Below are 15,585 nucleotides of genomic sequence, written 5' to 3'. Positions count from 1 at the left end.
TTGGCACCTTTCATGCCAAATGTTTTTCCTCTATATTCATCAGAATATGAAGGTGCGTGGTCAAGTGGTGAAGGTGTTGTTTGGCTCATGACCACAAGATCGTGGGTTCGGTTCCTGGACCGAGAGAGCAAGGCACTTCACTTAACGTTGTTCCAGTCTGCACTGCTGAAAATAAGTACCAGCTCAGTACTGGTGAAGCCCTTTTTTCTCCTTCACTAAGCTGTCACACATCCTCCACTGGGTTAAGGACCGGAGGGCCACGACTGCATAAAACAAGTGTGACGGTTTAGAAAGCCAGGTATAAACTAGGTATAAACTAGTTTTACTTTTGGTAGTGTTCATCGTAGAAGGATCGAATTCAAAAGACCCAGTCTTCTTACATGTGTTGTAACAGGAGCAAAAGCAGTATGCGCACAAGTGTCTGTGCTGGTGTGTGCGTGCTGATACGTGCGAGTGTGTGTTGATGTGTGCTTGCGTTGTGTGTTGATATGCGGATACCCTGTTCTCAATATACATTTTCTACTCTGTGTTTGTGTGCATGGTCAACAATGTAGAAGAAATGCTGGAAGAAAATGTGTGTGTGTGTGTGTGTGTGTGTATATATATATATATATATATATATATATATATATATACACAAAAATAGGAGGGATGACCAGCAAAAGTGGACTCCTATATGCTAGAAATAGATGCCGAATCATCTAACCACGAAAAAAATATATGTTCTCAGTATAAATTCAGCGACACAACAGACTGTAAAAGGGCAAGACAAATGAAAAAATACTAAATAAAAAAACGATTAACCTACGTACCATGGTTTCAACTGTTAAAATTTACATAAAATTTATAGGCGCAGGAGTGGCTGTGTGGTAAGTAGCTTGCTTACTAACCACATGGTTCCGGGTTCAGTCCCACTGCGTGGCACTTTGGGCAAGTGTCTTCTACTATAGCCTCGGGCCGACCAAAGCCTTGGTAGACGGAAACTGAAAGAAGCCCATCGTATATATATGTGTATATATATGTATGTGTGTTTGTGTGTCTGTATTTGTCCCCCCACCATCGCTTGACAACCGATGCTGGTGTGTTTACGTCCCCGTAACTTAACGGTTCGGCAAAAAGAGATCGATAGAATAAGTACTAGGCTTACAAAGACTAAGTCTTGGAGTCGATTTCCTCGACTAAAGGCGGTGCTCCAGCATGGCCGCAGTCAAATGACTGAAACAAGTAAAAGAGTATAAGTAAATATCTGCAGGATCGTCAGCGTAATCTGTCGATTTGCGATGTAATTTCCAGAACTAGACACAGGACGTCCAACCGAAAAGGAGCACGTGTAGAGTTCTACAAATTACATTCAGTGTATCCTTTTAAATGTCTTCAATCTGGCGCGCTAAGTCCGGAAATAATTCTGCAGCTAATAAATTTTTGCAGCTAATTTACCAGTTTGAGAAACATTATTGTATAAAAATTTATTTATGAGGGTAGAAATGGAGTCCACTTTTGCTGGTCATCCCTCTTATTTTTGTATGGAATATAATTTTAATCTTCGGATTTTTTTAATATGCTAGACCACTGGTTCAAATTGATTAATATCCATTCCTACCCTCATAAATAAATTATATATATATATATATATATATATATATATATATATATTCGATCGAAATCGAATTAAATTCGACGACTGGCACCCATTGGACACGAAACTCGGCTTGCGAAGACCTGTTGGGGCAAGCGAAATCGTCATGGCACCTATGCCCAGCATCGCCTTCCTGGCACTTGTGCCGGATGGCATGCATAAAGACATACGAGCGAGATCGTTGCCAGTGCCACTGAACTGGCTCCTGTGCGGGTGGCACATAAAATACATCATTTTGAGCGTGGCCGTTGCCAGTACCCCTGACTGGCCTTCGTGCCGGTGGCACGTAAAAGCACCCACTACACTCTCGGAGTTGTTGGCGTTAGGAAGGGCATCCAGCTGTAGAAACTCTGCCAAATCAGATTGGAGAGTGGTGTAGCCATCTGGTTTCACCAGTCCTCAGTCAAATCGTCCAACTCGTGCTAGCATGGAAAGTGGACATTAAACATACATACATACATACACGCACGCACAATACACACATCGTTAGTGGAGAAAAAAAGAGCAGGGTAGGACATCGAATATGTGAAGTCCCGTGCTGAAATGAAACAAGGGTGCGACGAACTAACAACAGAAACTCTTTCCCACGCACCATAGTTATCTCTTGCCAACACTTTGAAGAATAAAGAAAAAAACAAAAAAACTAAAGTGCTCCAATCAACTTGTTTCTCAACAACTTCAGGTGTGTGTTGCTATCGACAACTTATATATAACACGGTCTACTGAGTAAATTTATTAATTACACAAAACCCCAGAAAGTTATAAAAAGTGACTGAAAACATTAGATGCCGCTGAGACAGATATTTTTTTTAGTCAGATCTAGGAGGCCATAATCAATTTTTTTTGTTTTTTTTTTGTATACAAGTTCAGCTTTCGCCCCGGTCGGCTGTTTTTCATATCCTCGGGTTTGAACAAAAATCCCAGTCAAGCATAGAAGAGAAGAGAGGTTGGCTTAATCTCGTCTATCCTACTCCAGATCGTTGGCTATATTTGTTGTGATCGTGTCAGAAATCATTTAAGAGCTGCAGAGAGCAGAAAAAGACAGGCATAAAGCTATGGTAAGCATTTTAGAGGAAGAGTTTAGTCGATTAACGCAACCCTGGTACATCACTCGTAGTTTATTTTATTGATTCAGGAAGGACAAAAAGCCAAGATGGCTCCAGCGGGACTTAACTCGGAACGTAAAATGTTTTGGACACTTAATTATGTCTGTTTACGTTTTGAGTTCAAATCTCGCTAGAGTCGACTTTGCCTCACTCTTTCGACAGCGATAAAGTGGAGAAGAAAAAAAAAATGGAGCGTTCTCTCGAAAAGTCAAGCTCGCTATAGTGGTTGCAGTGACGATTTGACAAGCGTTGTCTGTAACAGTACAGTCTCCGGTTCAATTCCCCGGCGTTCCATCCGAAGACAGCTTCATATTTTTCAAATGCATAACTCTACAGAAGGTAGAATGAAGCACCGGTTCTATAGAATCTTCAAATTCAAGAAAGGATTAATCTTTTTCGAAGACGTTATTCAATATCGACTATTTTCTATTCGAATCTTACGAAAGTTGACGTGTGTACATGAATGTGCGTTGGCGATTCCGTTAGAAACAGAAGCAAACTCAATTAAAATAAGGGTAGATTAATGTCTTTCAAAGAGAAGTTACTTGAACTGGACTACCTCTGACGATTTCTCCACAAATTTAACAGAACTAATTCTATAAAGTTACTTCATTTCACAAAGAGAGAGAAAACGAACTCAATGCGTAACAGAACGTTTACACTTATTAGTACTGGAGTACACAAGTGACTAAAAGCGGTTAGTCTCGTGCAAGGCGCTACCAAAAGTTTAATACATATACACGTGTGTGTTGGCACTCCGTCGCTTACGACGTCGAGGGTTCCAGCTGATCCGATCAACGGAACAGCCTGCTCGTGAAATTAACGTGCAAGTGGCTGAGCACTCCACAGACACGTGTACCCTTAACGTAGTTCTCGGGGATTTTCAGCGTGACACAGTGTGATAAAGCTGGCCCTTTGAATCACAGGCACAACAGAAACAGGCAGTAAGAGTGAGAGAAAGTTGTGGTGAAAGAGCACAGCAGGGTTCGCCACCATCCCCTGCCGGAGCCTCGTGGGGCTTTAGGTGTTTTCGCTCAATAAACACTCACAACGCCCGGTCTGGAAATCGAAACCGCGATCCTATGACCGCGGGTCCGCTGCGCTAACCACTGGGCCATTGCGCCTCCACACATATACACGTACACACACGATTAAAGGAAATCTATCTTTGATGTTCTAGCTTTTGAGGCCAATTTTCTTTTCTTATATAACACAATATTCATGGGGGTTGGGTAGTCGTTTATATCGACCCCCAGCATTTGACTATCGGTTATATAAACTAACCCCAGAAGGACGTTAGACCAAGATGAATTTGACGGAATTTGAACTCGGGATATGTAGTTATAAAAGTTTGCTTGCCACTCTTCTGATTCTGCTACGGGTACCCACGAATGAAAATAAATCTGCAGCGTACCGAGCCTGCGAAAACGGTTTCGATTATAATTCAGTTGTTTCTCGAGGGGGGGGGGGGGGTGAAAGCAGAAACGCGTACTTCACACAATTACATCTTCCTCTTCGCCTTTCCTTTATCTTAATAAAACACAACCCGTTGTGTTTTGGTAAAGACAACCGATATGGATGAGAAACAACGAACGGATTTAATCAGCGAGAGACGGGACAATTTTGTGACTGTGTGCGCATCTTCTCCTTGTTAACATGTGTTATCTTCATTACCATCCGAGGAATGTATTTCTCTGGAGAAATATAGGATGGGCTTCAAACGCATCCATACCGTCTCCTCCACACAGTATACCAGTCTTTGTGTGCGTTGGTGCGCCTTTATAGATGCGTTTAATTTGGCCGCCCGCTGTCATTCCAAATGAACTTGCTCGTTGATGTCCCGTCCCGCATTGAGGCACTTCATAACGGCCTATTCTAGTCTAGACATCAATAGGTTTTAATGAAAATACACAGGACGTTGCTCAATAATATCAACAACAAAGACATTACTGAAAGAGCGCAAAAAGAAAACTAGAAGGGGTTTATGGCGTTCATGTCTTTTCCAATATCAATATGGTAGGAACGACACAAAATGCTTATTGCCCCTATGTCAGTGGTTCCCAACCCCTTTTATTTAAATAAAATTTCCCACGGACTCCTTTTAATATGCTTATCCTTATACGAAATTTTGAATTTAGTTCACGGAGCCCCAGTACTACCTTTGCAGACCACTAGGGGGTCCGCGGACCCTAGGTTGAGAACCACTGCCCTGTGCACTAAATAAAATAAATGGCCGGACGACAGTTGAGAATTATACAATGTACTCGAGCTTGGCAATAGTCTAAAAGTCCTGGGATCTAATTCTGCTCCAGCTTGCTTGTGTTTCTCCACTTTATATGAAACCAAAGGTTTTTTTAGCGATAAACCAGCTACCTAATGGCTTCTGAACACACAACTCTATCTATCTATCTATCTATCTATCTGTTCATTGTGCAAGTCTGGGTATAATGTCAAACTTTAGCGTGAAGTTCCATAGTCTAGATTCGACCCCAAAACGGAATTGGTTAATTTCCATCGCTTTATGTCATACAGAAAGGTATGAATGCTGTGACTCCCAAACAAAAAAAAAACATGCACACACACTAGCATAAGTGGTGTGTGTGTGTGTGTGTGTGTGTGTGTGTGTGCAGTTCTCTGTGCGCAAGCTCTCTCGAGCACACACGCAATACTAAAATAGTAGTAGCTGTATAGTAAAGCTGTGTTGACTAAATTATGCAGAAAGGGACAGTTCCGTGAAGAAAGTAATAAAGCGTCCCGGGGAAGCTGAAATCGAGCAAAAGGGAGCTCGGCATGTATAAATGAGCGCAAAAAGTGGGGTCGTCATTTGTACAGAGCAAGTTTAGCAAATGTAACGAGCCAACGAGTGATCACTATACATGCTAGAAATAGCAGTCAAATCAAATCTCATTCAATCACAGCCTATTGACTTTAAAATGAGAAAGATAGAATATGTGTGTGTGCGTGTGTGTGTAGAACTGTGAATGAAGGTGTTTTAGTTATGACTAACCCGTCGTATGTGGAAGGAAGGTGTTGCAATTACAACGGGTTAGTCATAAATGGAACACTTTTGCTCATAGGTGTGAAGACCAATCAGCAAATGAATTTAAGCTATGGGGCTAACCTGAGACAAAAGAACAACTGGTTACTTAAGATTCATCTTAAATCCCAACTTGATGGGATCTTTAATAGGATAGACAGAAGAGAAGAGACAGTTAAACATGTTTCACGTAGCCAGTCTCTCTCTCTCTCTCTCTCTAGCATGCGTTCGGATGTAACTTCCACTGACCAAGTGAAGCGACACCTGCAGCCAACGCCCAGTTGGTGGTAGCAATGAGGAATGCAGACTTGGCAGTGCAATAAAGACTTCAGCTTTGCAACTCTGTGGTATCGAGTTCGAACCTCCCATGCATTAATTTGGGCAATTTTTTTTCTTTTTTTTTTTGTTTCTTTTCTTCTCATAGCCTTATGAATAAAATTCGGAAGACTATCAGAAGAATCGTCACGTTTGTTTTGAAATAAGATTTAAACTATCGTCTTGTTTAACACCATAATCACCTCGCACTTAGAACGTCTTTACTGGAATTTTCTGGCTTGATCTTGGGGGTACCCAAAGGGACCATGGGTGTTGACTTTCTCAGTTTACCTTTTACCTTTTGAAGAGTTTTAATCAAACAAATCGACCCCGGGACTTATTCTAAAGCATAGTACTTATTCTATCGGCCTCTTTTGTCGAACTGCTAAGTCACAGGGACGTAAACGGACCAACGGTTATTAAACATCGAGTGGGTAAACACACACACACACACACACACACATATATATGTATATACAAACACGATGGGCTTCCACACAATTTCCGTCAACCGAATTCACTCACAAGGTAATGGTCGACCCGGTGATATGGAAGACCCTTGCTCGAAGGTGCTGCGTGCTGTGGGATTGAACTCGAAATCAAGCGGTTGAAAAGCGAGCTTCTAAACCTCACAGTTACGTCTACGCCGAGCAATTAAACAAAAGCAATTAATTTCGAGCTAATTATATCTCCCTATCGTGCTTATGTGTCTCGTAGTATATCCATATTTCTGGGAGAAACTTTCAGTAGTCCATCATCAGTGATATAGTTCTGGCAGGACCACATCCGTTTAGACGTTTGGTCAGTCGTATACACTGGACCGTGCCACAGAACACTTAACTTCCGCACATGATCGTCCAGGCGTCCGTCCCATCACCAATCTTACTCCTGCATAATTAAATCTATACAACCATATAGCTGTATAAGTATGTATATAAACGTATCTATTTATCATCTATCGATTTATGTACACTTTTAATCGAGCTACCAACAGTCTGAAAGTTTTTTTAATAACGGAATACATTTAATGTTCATATTTATAGCCAGAATCTTTGATCACATGCAGAAGAAGAAACAGGCTGTGTAATCGATTTTTATCTATCTACCCTAGAATGTTACCTGTAGGATGAAGCAAAAAAATCTTTTTTGTTTTATGAAACACAGGAATATTGAAAAAATAAAAATAACTGAGGGGAGGGGGGAAGAAGAATCGCCATACAAACATCAACCTAAAATTTTAATTAATTTGCGAAATAATAGTAAAATCAATCCTTTTTATTATTTGCACAAGGCCTGAAATTTGGGGGTGGGTGGGGGTCTTAGGGGCTAGTTGTTTACATCGACCCCAGTGCCTCAACTGGTATTTGTTTTACATCGACCCCAGTGCCTCAACTGGTATTTGTTTTACATCGACCCCGAAAGGATGCAAGGCAAAATCGACCTCGGCGGAATTCGAACTCAGAACACGAGGACAGTCGAAATAGCGCTAAGCGTTTTGCCTGGCGAGCTAACGTTTCTACCAGCTTGATGCCTTAAGGCCTAAAAAGTTAGAGAAAGGGAGCTGAGTCGATAAAATATTTCACTGTTGGCACTTTATTTTGACGATCCCGGTGAAATGAAGAGCAAAGAATTAAAGAACCCAGGTAGAACTCGAACTCAGAAAACAAACAAAAAAACTACGAGGTACCTTTTTTCCCGACGAATATGCCAGCCAGCTCGCTGCGCCCCCACTTTTTTCCCCCAATAAAATAACAATGACGGTAGTCAATTTAATTCAACTTCAGTATTTTATCAAACTCTTACGAAATAAAGAAGCAGTAGAGCCGGGTACCGAATTGGGATTCACGAAATGAAAGGCATCAAAATTCATTTAGGTTCAGGGCTTCACCGTTTACTGTCGTCTCCAGTGGTCCAGTAGAAGAAAGAAAAACAAAAGCTCACTATCCTGGGTCAAAAAACACACGACAGGTATTATTTAGATGTAATCATCCACCGTCATTATCACATAATAATTATTATTTCTTTTATTCGGTTACAAGAGTATCAAATAAAGGGACAGCTAATAATAATTGTTTGTAATTTAGGCACAAGACTAGCAGCAACCTCGCGCGCGAGCCTTTTATTTATTTATTTATTTTGCTAGGGAGAGGGCTACACGACACCACTGATGCCAGTACTTGATTAGAATTTTATTTTATCGTCTCCGGGAGGGACGAAAAGCAACATTGATCTCGACGGGATTTGAACTTGGAACATAAAGCACCGAAAAAATTATCGCAAGACATTTTCGCCGATGCTCTCACGCGTCGCCCTTGCTTGCTCATAATGCTGATTTCGACAGAAGGCCAGCAATTTTGACGAGAGAAGTTTAGTCGATATTATTATTGACTTTCCCACCATCTCACTCCAGTACTAGACGAGTATACTATTTTAGCGGCCCCGAAAAGACGACAAGGTAAAATTGATTACGACGAGATTTGAAACCAGAACGTAAAGAATAACAATATTGCTATTATTTGAAAGCATTATTATTACGACATTGCATTTCATATATATCATTTCGGGGTCGATAGAATAAGTACCAGTCAAGTTCTGGGGTCGATGTAATCGACTATCCTTCCTCGCCAAATTTCAAGCCTTGTCCCTATATAGAAAAAATAATTTTAATTGTTACTGCCCCGCAAATACTTCTAATAATGCTTCTAGCATAGGCACAAGTCCCGATATTCTTTACCCTCTTTGCCTGTGAGGAATTAGTCGATATCATCGATCTCAATACTTGATAGGTACTTGATTGTATCGACTCCGAAGTGGACTTCGGCAGTATTTGAACCGAGAACAAAAAGCCGGATGATATACTGCAAGGTATATTAAATTCGTCAGTCTAACGGTTTTGCTAACCCTAACCCCACCGCACTATACCAATTCACCTGAACAACAATTTGTTGTATAGGCACGAGGCTAGAAATTTGGGAGTATGGGAACACGGAACACTCAATTATATCAGTCCCTTTACTTAACTGGTACTTTATTTTACCGTGTCCAGGGATAAAAGCACCCTTGACTTTGGCGAAATTTGAACACCAATCATAAACAGACAGAATAGATACCAAATGGTATTTTTTCCCGACGCCCTAACGCTTCAGTTCAGACCCCTTTAATGAAGCTTTGAATTGTTCTGTTGATGAAATTACCCTTCCATTTAGTTCGGTAGACTTTCAGTTGTTCATTAGTGTCCTGCAGAAAACTAGTAATTTAATGTTTATATTGATTAGTTTAAACGGCAAAATAATATATTATGACGACGACGATGACGAATATATTATGACAAGCTTGCAAGTTCATAGGGATAAGAGAGAATTATGTGTGTGTGTGTGCGTGTGTGTGGGTGCTGCACATCTTTAGTGCATAGCAATGTTAAAAGAAAAGATCAGTGTGTATACACACATTATTGATTCAAATAAATTAACTCTGATATAAAAATCATCCGTAAGTTGTCTTTCACACTCACAAACACACATACACTCAAGGAAGATACTGTAAATGTCTCAGCATACAGGAAAAACCCATTTCCCATTGTCTACAGCAACAACGGTGCATTGGAGAATCCTCCTCTCTACACCTGTCTGTCTATCTTTATTCTAACCGAAACTTTGTAGCCGAGATGACGATGCTACTATGGTACAGTCGGGCGAAACGAACACAAATCTTGGTCGGTTTTGATAAGCTTGTATTGGTCCAAGCATGTTCAACCCCTGTAGCCAACTATAAATATATATTGAAAATAATAATAATTATAATAACAAGGATGTGAATTGGTAAGGTCATTAGAATATCAAACAAAATGCCTTGTGGTATTTACTTTACGTTGTGAGTTCAAATCCCTGTCAATCAATCGGGCTAGACAAAATGTAACTATAACCCAAGTAGCGAGATCAATTTAATCGGCAATCCTTCACACCACCAACAGATTTCTGGGCGGAAGTAAAGAATACGTACACCACCAGTTTTCGGCGTAACAAAAACCCTAATCGTGATTCCTAAACACCGGATGTGCGTATTCTTTACCTTCATCGATTTCTGTCCTTCTTCGTTAGAAACGACAGTGGTTATTATTAATAAGGGTAGCAAGTTGGTAAAATCGTTGGTACTTCGGACAAAACGCTTGGCGGCATTTCTTTCGGTTGTACGTTCCGAATTCAAAATTCTGTCGAAGTTGACTTTGTCTTACATCGTATCGGCGAGTCGATAAAGTACCAGTTGTGTACTGTCCCCTAAAAAAAATCTCAGGTCTTACGTCTACAGTAAAAAGGATTATTCTTGAAGGGTGGCGAGCTGGCAGAGTCATCTGCACGACGGACAAAATGTTAAGCGGCTTTTCTTCCGAGTTCAAATTCTACCGTGGTCGACTTTGCCTTTCATCCTTTCGGTACTACTCAAATACTGAGATCGATGTATTCTACTAGCCCCACGCCTCCCGAAATTTCAGGCCTTGCGCTGATTAGTAGAAAGGATTTGTTAAAGGGACGGATAAACTGCTTTGCGCTGTTTCGTTACATTAATGTTCTGCGTTGAGTTTTCTAAGTGGCCGATGTCGATAAAAATAAGTACTGGAATCAGTTCCAGACAAATTGTCTTGTGATATTTAAAGTTATGTACCTATGTTCTGGGGGGTCAATACTCAAGCTAGCTTTCATCCTTCCGGGATAGCTAAAATAAGTACCCGTGATTGATTGCACCCTCATTAATTTTGTAGCCAAGTATCCTGATCAAAAATTATTAACATTACGGCCCTGTGATGCAATGGTAGCGCGTTCGACTCTATATCAGATTTCGTGTTCGAATCCCGCCGGAATAGAATATATAAATATTGTATTTTAGAAGGAGCAAATAGCAGAATTGTTAAAAGGTCGGACATAAAGCTGGTCCGTATTTATTTATTTTTTTTAAAGTTCAAATTCCAAGAACTCATTTGGTTAAAATGGACTAACCGCTCCCAGCAAAATTCTAACTTTGTGCCTATGTTTAAAAGTAAAATGATTATTTAAGGGTAGTTAAGACGCCAGTGGGGGGCGAAAAAAAAAAAAACGTCTCCGTATTTATTCCAACTCTTTACGTTCGGAGTTCGAAGCACATCGAGAATAGCTTTGCTTTTCATCATCCAGGGTCGATAAAATAAAGTACCAGTTAACTACTGAGGTCGATGTTGTCGACTAACCACCTTCTCATAATTTCTCACCTTGTTGAGCGGGGTGAATCGGCAGAGAAAAAAAAGTGCGGTTTCCCCCCCCCCCCCACCCCCGAGTTCAAATCTCAGCGGTATGATTGCTTTTCAGCGTGTGAGAAAATACGTACAAAGTAATATTACACACATATTTTATTACATATATAACTTGTAGGCGCTGCTCTGCGCTGGTCTTGGCGACGATGGCGAGAACTAATGAACTGAGTGTTTATTCGTTTCACTAAAGGGGCTTTTCTATGTGGTCGATTTACATGTCAGAAACAACAGCCAAATAGTCCTAAAATTACACCCTAACTTAGATGAAGGACACAGCATTCATAAAGTGGAATGCTTTTCTTTAATCATAGGTATGCACGATCAGCAGAACTGACCTGGAGCTAAACAAAACTAGTTTATTCATTCTACTACAGCCTTCCCTCAATAGCCCATCGCTTTATGCAAACGTAGAATCGTTAAAGCATCGGACAAAATATGATTTGTGGTATATGTTCCGAGTTCAAATCCACTGAAGCCAATTTTGCTCTTTTATCCCTTCTAAGTCGATAAAAAGGCCGGCTTAATCGATAAACATCGTTTTCCCAGATTTCTGGCCTTGTGCTTATGTTAGAAACAATTCATCGAGTCTTAACTCTTACAACATTCGGCGGGGGGGGGGGGGGGGGTCGCGTGATTTGTTCCGGCTCTTTATTTCCTGAGTTCAAATCTCGCTGAAGTCAACTTTATCGTTTTAGGGTCGATGCCAATCAACTAACCCCACCAACTTCAAAACTGCTTGCTCTTCTGTCGAAATTTAAAAAAGCTATTATTAAATGTAAAATGACACGTTGCTTTTCGTTCTTTCTTGCTCCGAGTTAATATTTTCTTTTATTATAATTCCATCTCGACCACAGAAAGATGGGAGGAAAAATTATCCTTGAAAGGATTAGAACTCTCAATATAAAGAGCGACAGCTAAATGCCGTAGGCGATTTTGTTCGACGGTTTAGCGATTCTTGGCAATTCACCGACCGTAGTCGTCTTCGCCTTTCTTTCATCCTTCCGAAATAGATTTAAGCAAAAAGTCTCAGTAATATATATATTGGAATCGGTTAAATTCTATAATAACCCTTCTCTGTGAGTTTGAGACAGTGTGTCGCCGAAAAACGGTGGCTTTTGAATTACTTCTTGACAATATTGCCCGTTTCCTTTTAACAGTCTGAAGCCCTGTAGGGCGATAAACATTTTTTTGTTTTAACTAGAAATCGAATAACTGCGAGCGGGAGGTGTCAATCATATCATCTGACCGAATCAATCGGGTATTTTAGACCTCTGCATCCAAAAATTCTCGGACACTCTAGCCACGGGTTTATATAGGGCAAAATGCACACTCAACCTTCTCTCACTGGTCGCTGTTCAGTAATCATCTATCTATTTATCAAGACTGCTTCTTTCTTCTCTCTTCAAAGAGAAGCAACACATGTAAGAATATTCACATACTACTAGGAGATTTCTCTCTCTCTCTCTCTCTCTCTTTTCCTGCTTCTAGTAACGAAGAGAACAAAGTCCAGCTAGATCGACTAACAATTTTAGTATTTCTTCATATACAAGGGATTTTTTCATTGACAGAAACGTATAAACTTGAAGGAAATCTCATCTCTCTCACACACACATAATTTCATTCTCTTTATCTCTTTCCATACATACATTCATATATACACGATATACGACGAGGCAGTGCTCTGGTGAAATCGGTGAATAGGAAAAAAAGGTTCCCTATATAGTATCCTTTAAAAGGGGACTTTTCCGTTCCGAGTGCATGTACATAATATATAATTAAAGGAAACTACTAATTTCTACAGGAACGAACAGTAAGCAACCTTAAAACTATGGGAATGAATTGACAAGATTTGAAGAAACGGGAAGAGACGAAATAGCAAATACGGCTATAAAATCCGGGATTTCTTCAGTATCCCGCCCCTCATAACTTTTCATTAATTTTAATTTGATAACCATTTGGAGCATTTAATTAACCTTTGGATATGGAAGAACTCAAAAAAAAAAAAGAAAAAACAACAACAACGATGGGCTGAACTTTTTTGCAGAAATGCGCACACATTATATAGGCTTATATATAATTTGCACAGGCATACACTGAGTAGATGTTGTTTAACAGCAAATCAACCCTAATTTAGCAAACCTATCTATGATCAAAGACATTCCACTTGCACCTCGGTGGGTTAAACCTAAGATTACATTTTCTGATGTCTTTCCCATGTGATTCGAGAAATTTGGCTGCTATTTCTAGCATATAAAAATAACAATGTAGCAGCTTCCTATGTATGTGCAAATATGTGTACAAATATTTATTTTTATCGATATTTATTGTAGATTTTCTTTTTCTTTATGTATTTCCGTGTGAATGTATTTAAGTGTGGGTGTGTGCAAATATATATAAATATATTTTTTTATAGTAGCATTATTGTTATTTACTTATGTATGAATGTATATTTAACTCAGCAGAATAGATTTTTTAACAAATCCGATAGTCAATATATAGTTTTCACGCTATTTGAATTGGTTTTTATCGTATTATTATTATTATTATTATTATTTATTTATTTATTTGTTTGTTTGTTTGTAACGGTCAAGGAGCAAGTGTTAAGATCAAGCTCTGAAACGAGGAGACTTTATTGCAATAAAATAAATCTAGTTACTCTATTATCCCCTCCAAACCAACAACGATCAACAGATACATCGTGTGTGTGTGTGTAGCCAGTAATAATATATGTATGTGTGTGCGGAAAATCAGTTATCTTTCTATTCTGTTTTGCTTGCTTGCTTGCTTACTACACACACAAACACACACATTCTTATTGAACATTGCTATCCTTTAACCCCGGATAGAATTTCATGTTTTATAGCTGAGTGAATACGGGTAGAAATGCTGGGTGTCAATAGGTGAAAAGAAAAAGTGTTAAATTACCAGACGAGAACAGTCAGCAAGGGGTAACAGCTCTTTCAGGAGCAAGTAGACCTGCTGGCTGACCAACGAGGGAAAGAAAATAAAATAAAAAAGGAAACTGAGCGAATAAATTACTAAAAATGAAAATCTTTCCTACCTTTAACGGTTAAAGTAAGGAATCCGATTGTCCAAATAAAAGTTAAGGTCACCGAAAAAAAGGACCCACTGACTGTCCGTCTGCTTTCTGGTAGAAGTTTCAATCCGATTTTCGCCATTGCCCCGGCCCAGATAGATGGGCCCTCACCAAGGTGTCGGTCTATTGATGTATGTACACTGAACTATTACATTCACAGTCAGTGTAATATGTATGTGTGTATGTATATAATTATAAATAATTGGAGGGTGTAAAAATTGTCCTAGTGTTGTAGACAAGGAACCAGGTTTCAGGAGGCGTCTACAAACAATTTATGTATGTACATGTGTGGGTAAATGTTTTGGAAAAGAAAAAAAAAATATTACAATACCAAAATCTGATTAGAGAAAAACAATGAATGTATAAAACAAATATGTTATTTCTTTGGTTTAATATTCAATGACTTTTACTGTCGTGATATTCTTTTTTCGGTGAAAAATAAATTAATATGAACAGAAAACTAAATAATCCGGAAATTTATCAATCTTAGGAGTCTAACCCTACAGTCATGTTTTCCCTTCATATCATTTCAAATCTTCCCCCCTTTTGTCAGTCAAAAAGATAACATCTTTATTCAAATATAAATATATCAGTATATATATATATATATATATATATATATATATATACACTCACACAAACTTCGTTCTCTCTACTGCAGGTGTCCGTTGCTTAAGATTTTTTTTCTTTATATAGACGTCGTCCACGAATAGAAGGTAAATATCCTTGAGCAGGTAAAATCCGGAAAGGTAAACCGTGGGTAGGCCATCAAAACTTAATACCTACTAACTACACTATTTATACTTGCTATAGTAATTTCTAAAGGGGAGAAGTAACATTCGATAGTGGTTAGCATATGACAGAAAAACCGGCGAGTCTATCACTATTAGTATAATACTAGAATAAGTGTTGTTGATAGATGCATATATAAATAAGTAATATATTCTACAAATTATCTGTTTATGTATATATAAAGGTGGTTTTAATGTTTTGCATGTGAAAAAATGTGTCAGTACGTTGGTTCCTATTAATTCTTTAAAGTCGGTGTTTGTGTTAGAAAACTCAAATATTTATTTCTTCCCAGCAGATTGTGCGTAAACATGTATGTATATA

At 39.1% G+C, this 15,585-nt stretch overlaps 1 protein-coding gene across 50 annotated transcripts in view; it reads right to left on the bottom strand.

The window, feature by feature from the left end:
- The window catches only part of LOC106874615 (neogenin), a 303,881-nt gene extending 288,809 nt beyond the window's left edge, over positions 1-15,072 (bottom strand). For 17 of the 50 annotated variants that reach the window (XR_008264866.2, XR_016243046.1, XR_016243041.1 and 14 more), the window contains exon 1: positions 14,437-14,850. Coding sequence is in view for 34 of the 50 variants with exons in the window: in XM_052970431.2 (XP_052826391.1) it covers positions 14,437-14,554 (118 nt within the window). In the remaining 16 variants the exon portion in view is untranslated. Of the gene's footprint in view, positions 1-14,436 lie in introns of all 50 variants that reach the window. The other 33 variants (XR_016243049.1, XR_016243040.1, XR_016243047.1 and 30 more) reach the window with 5 other exon arrangements.
- Between the last annotated feature and the right edge of the window lie 513 nt (positions 15,073-15,585).

The sequence above is a fragment of the Octopus bimaculoides genome, chromosome 9 (assembly GCF_046866305.1).
Source record: "Octopus bimaculoides isolate indiv1 chromosome 9, ASM4686630v1, whole genome shotgun sequence".
NCBI lineage: Eukaryota > Metazoa > Mollusca > Cephalopoda > Octopoda > Octopodidae > Octopus > Octopus bimaculoides.
This window is presented reverse-complemented; position numbering and strand designations above follow the sequence as displayed.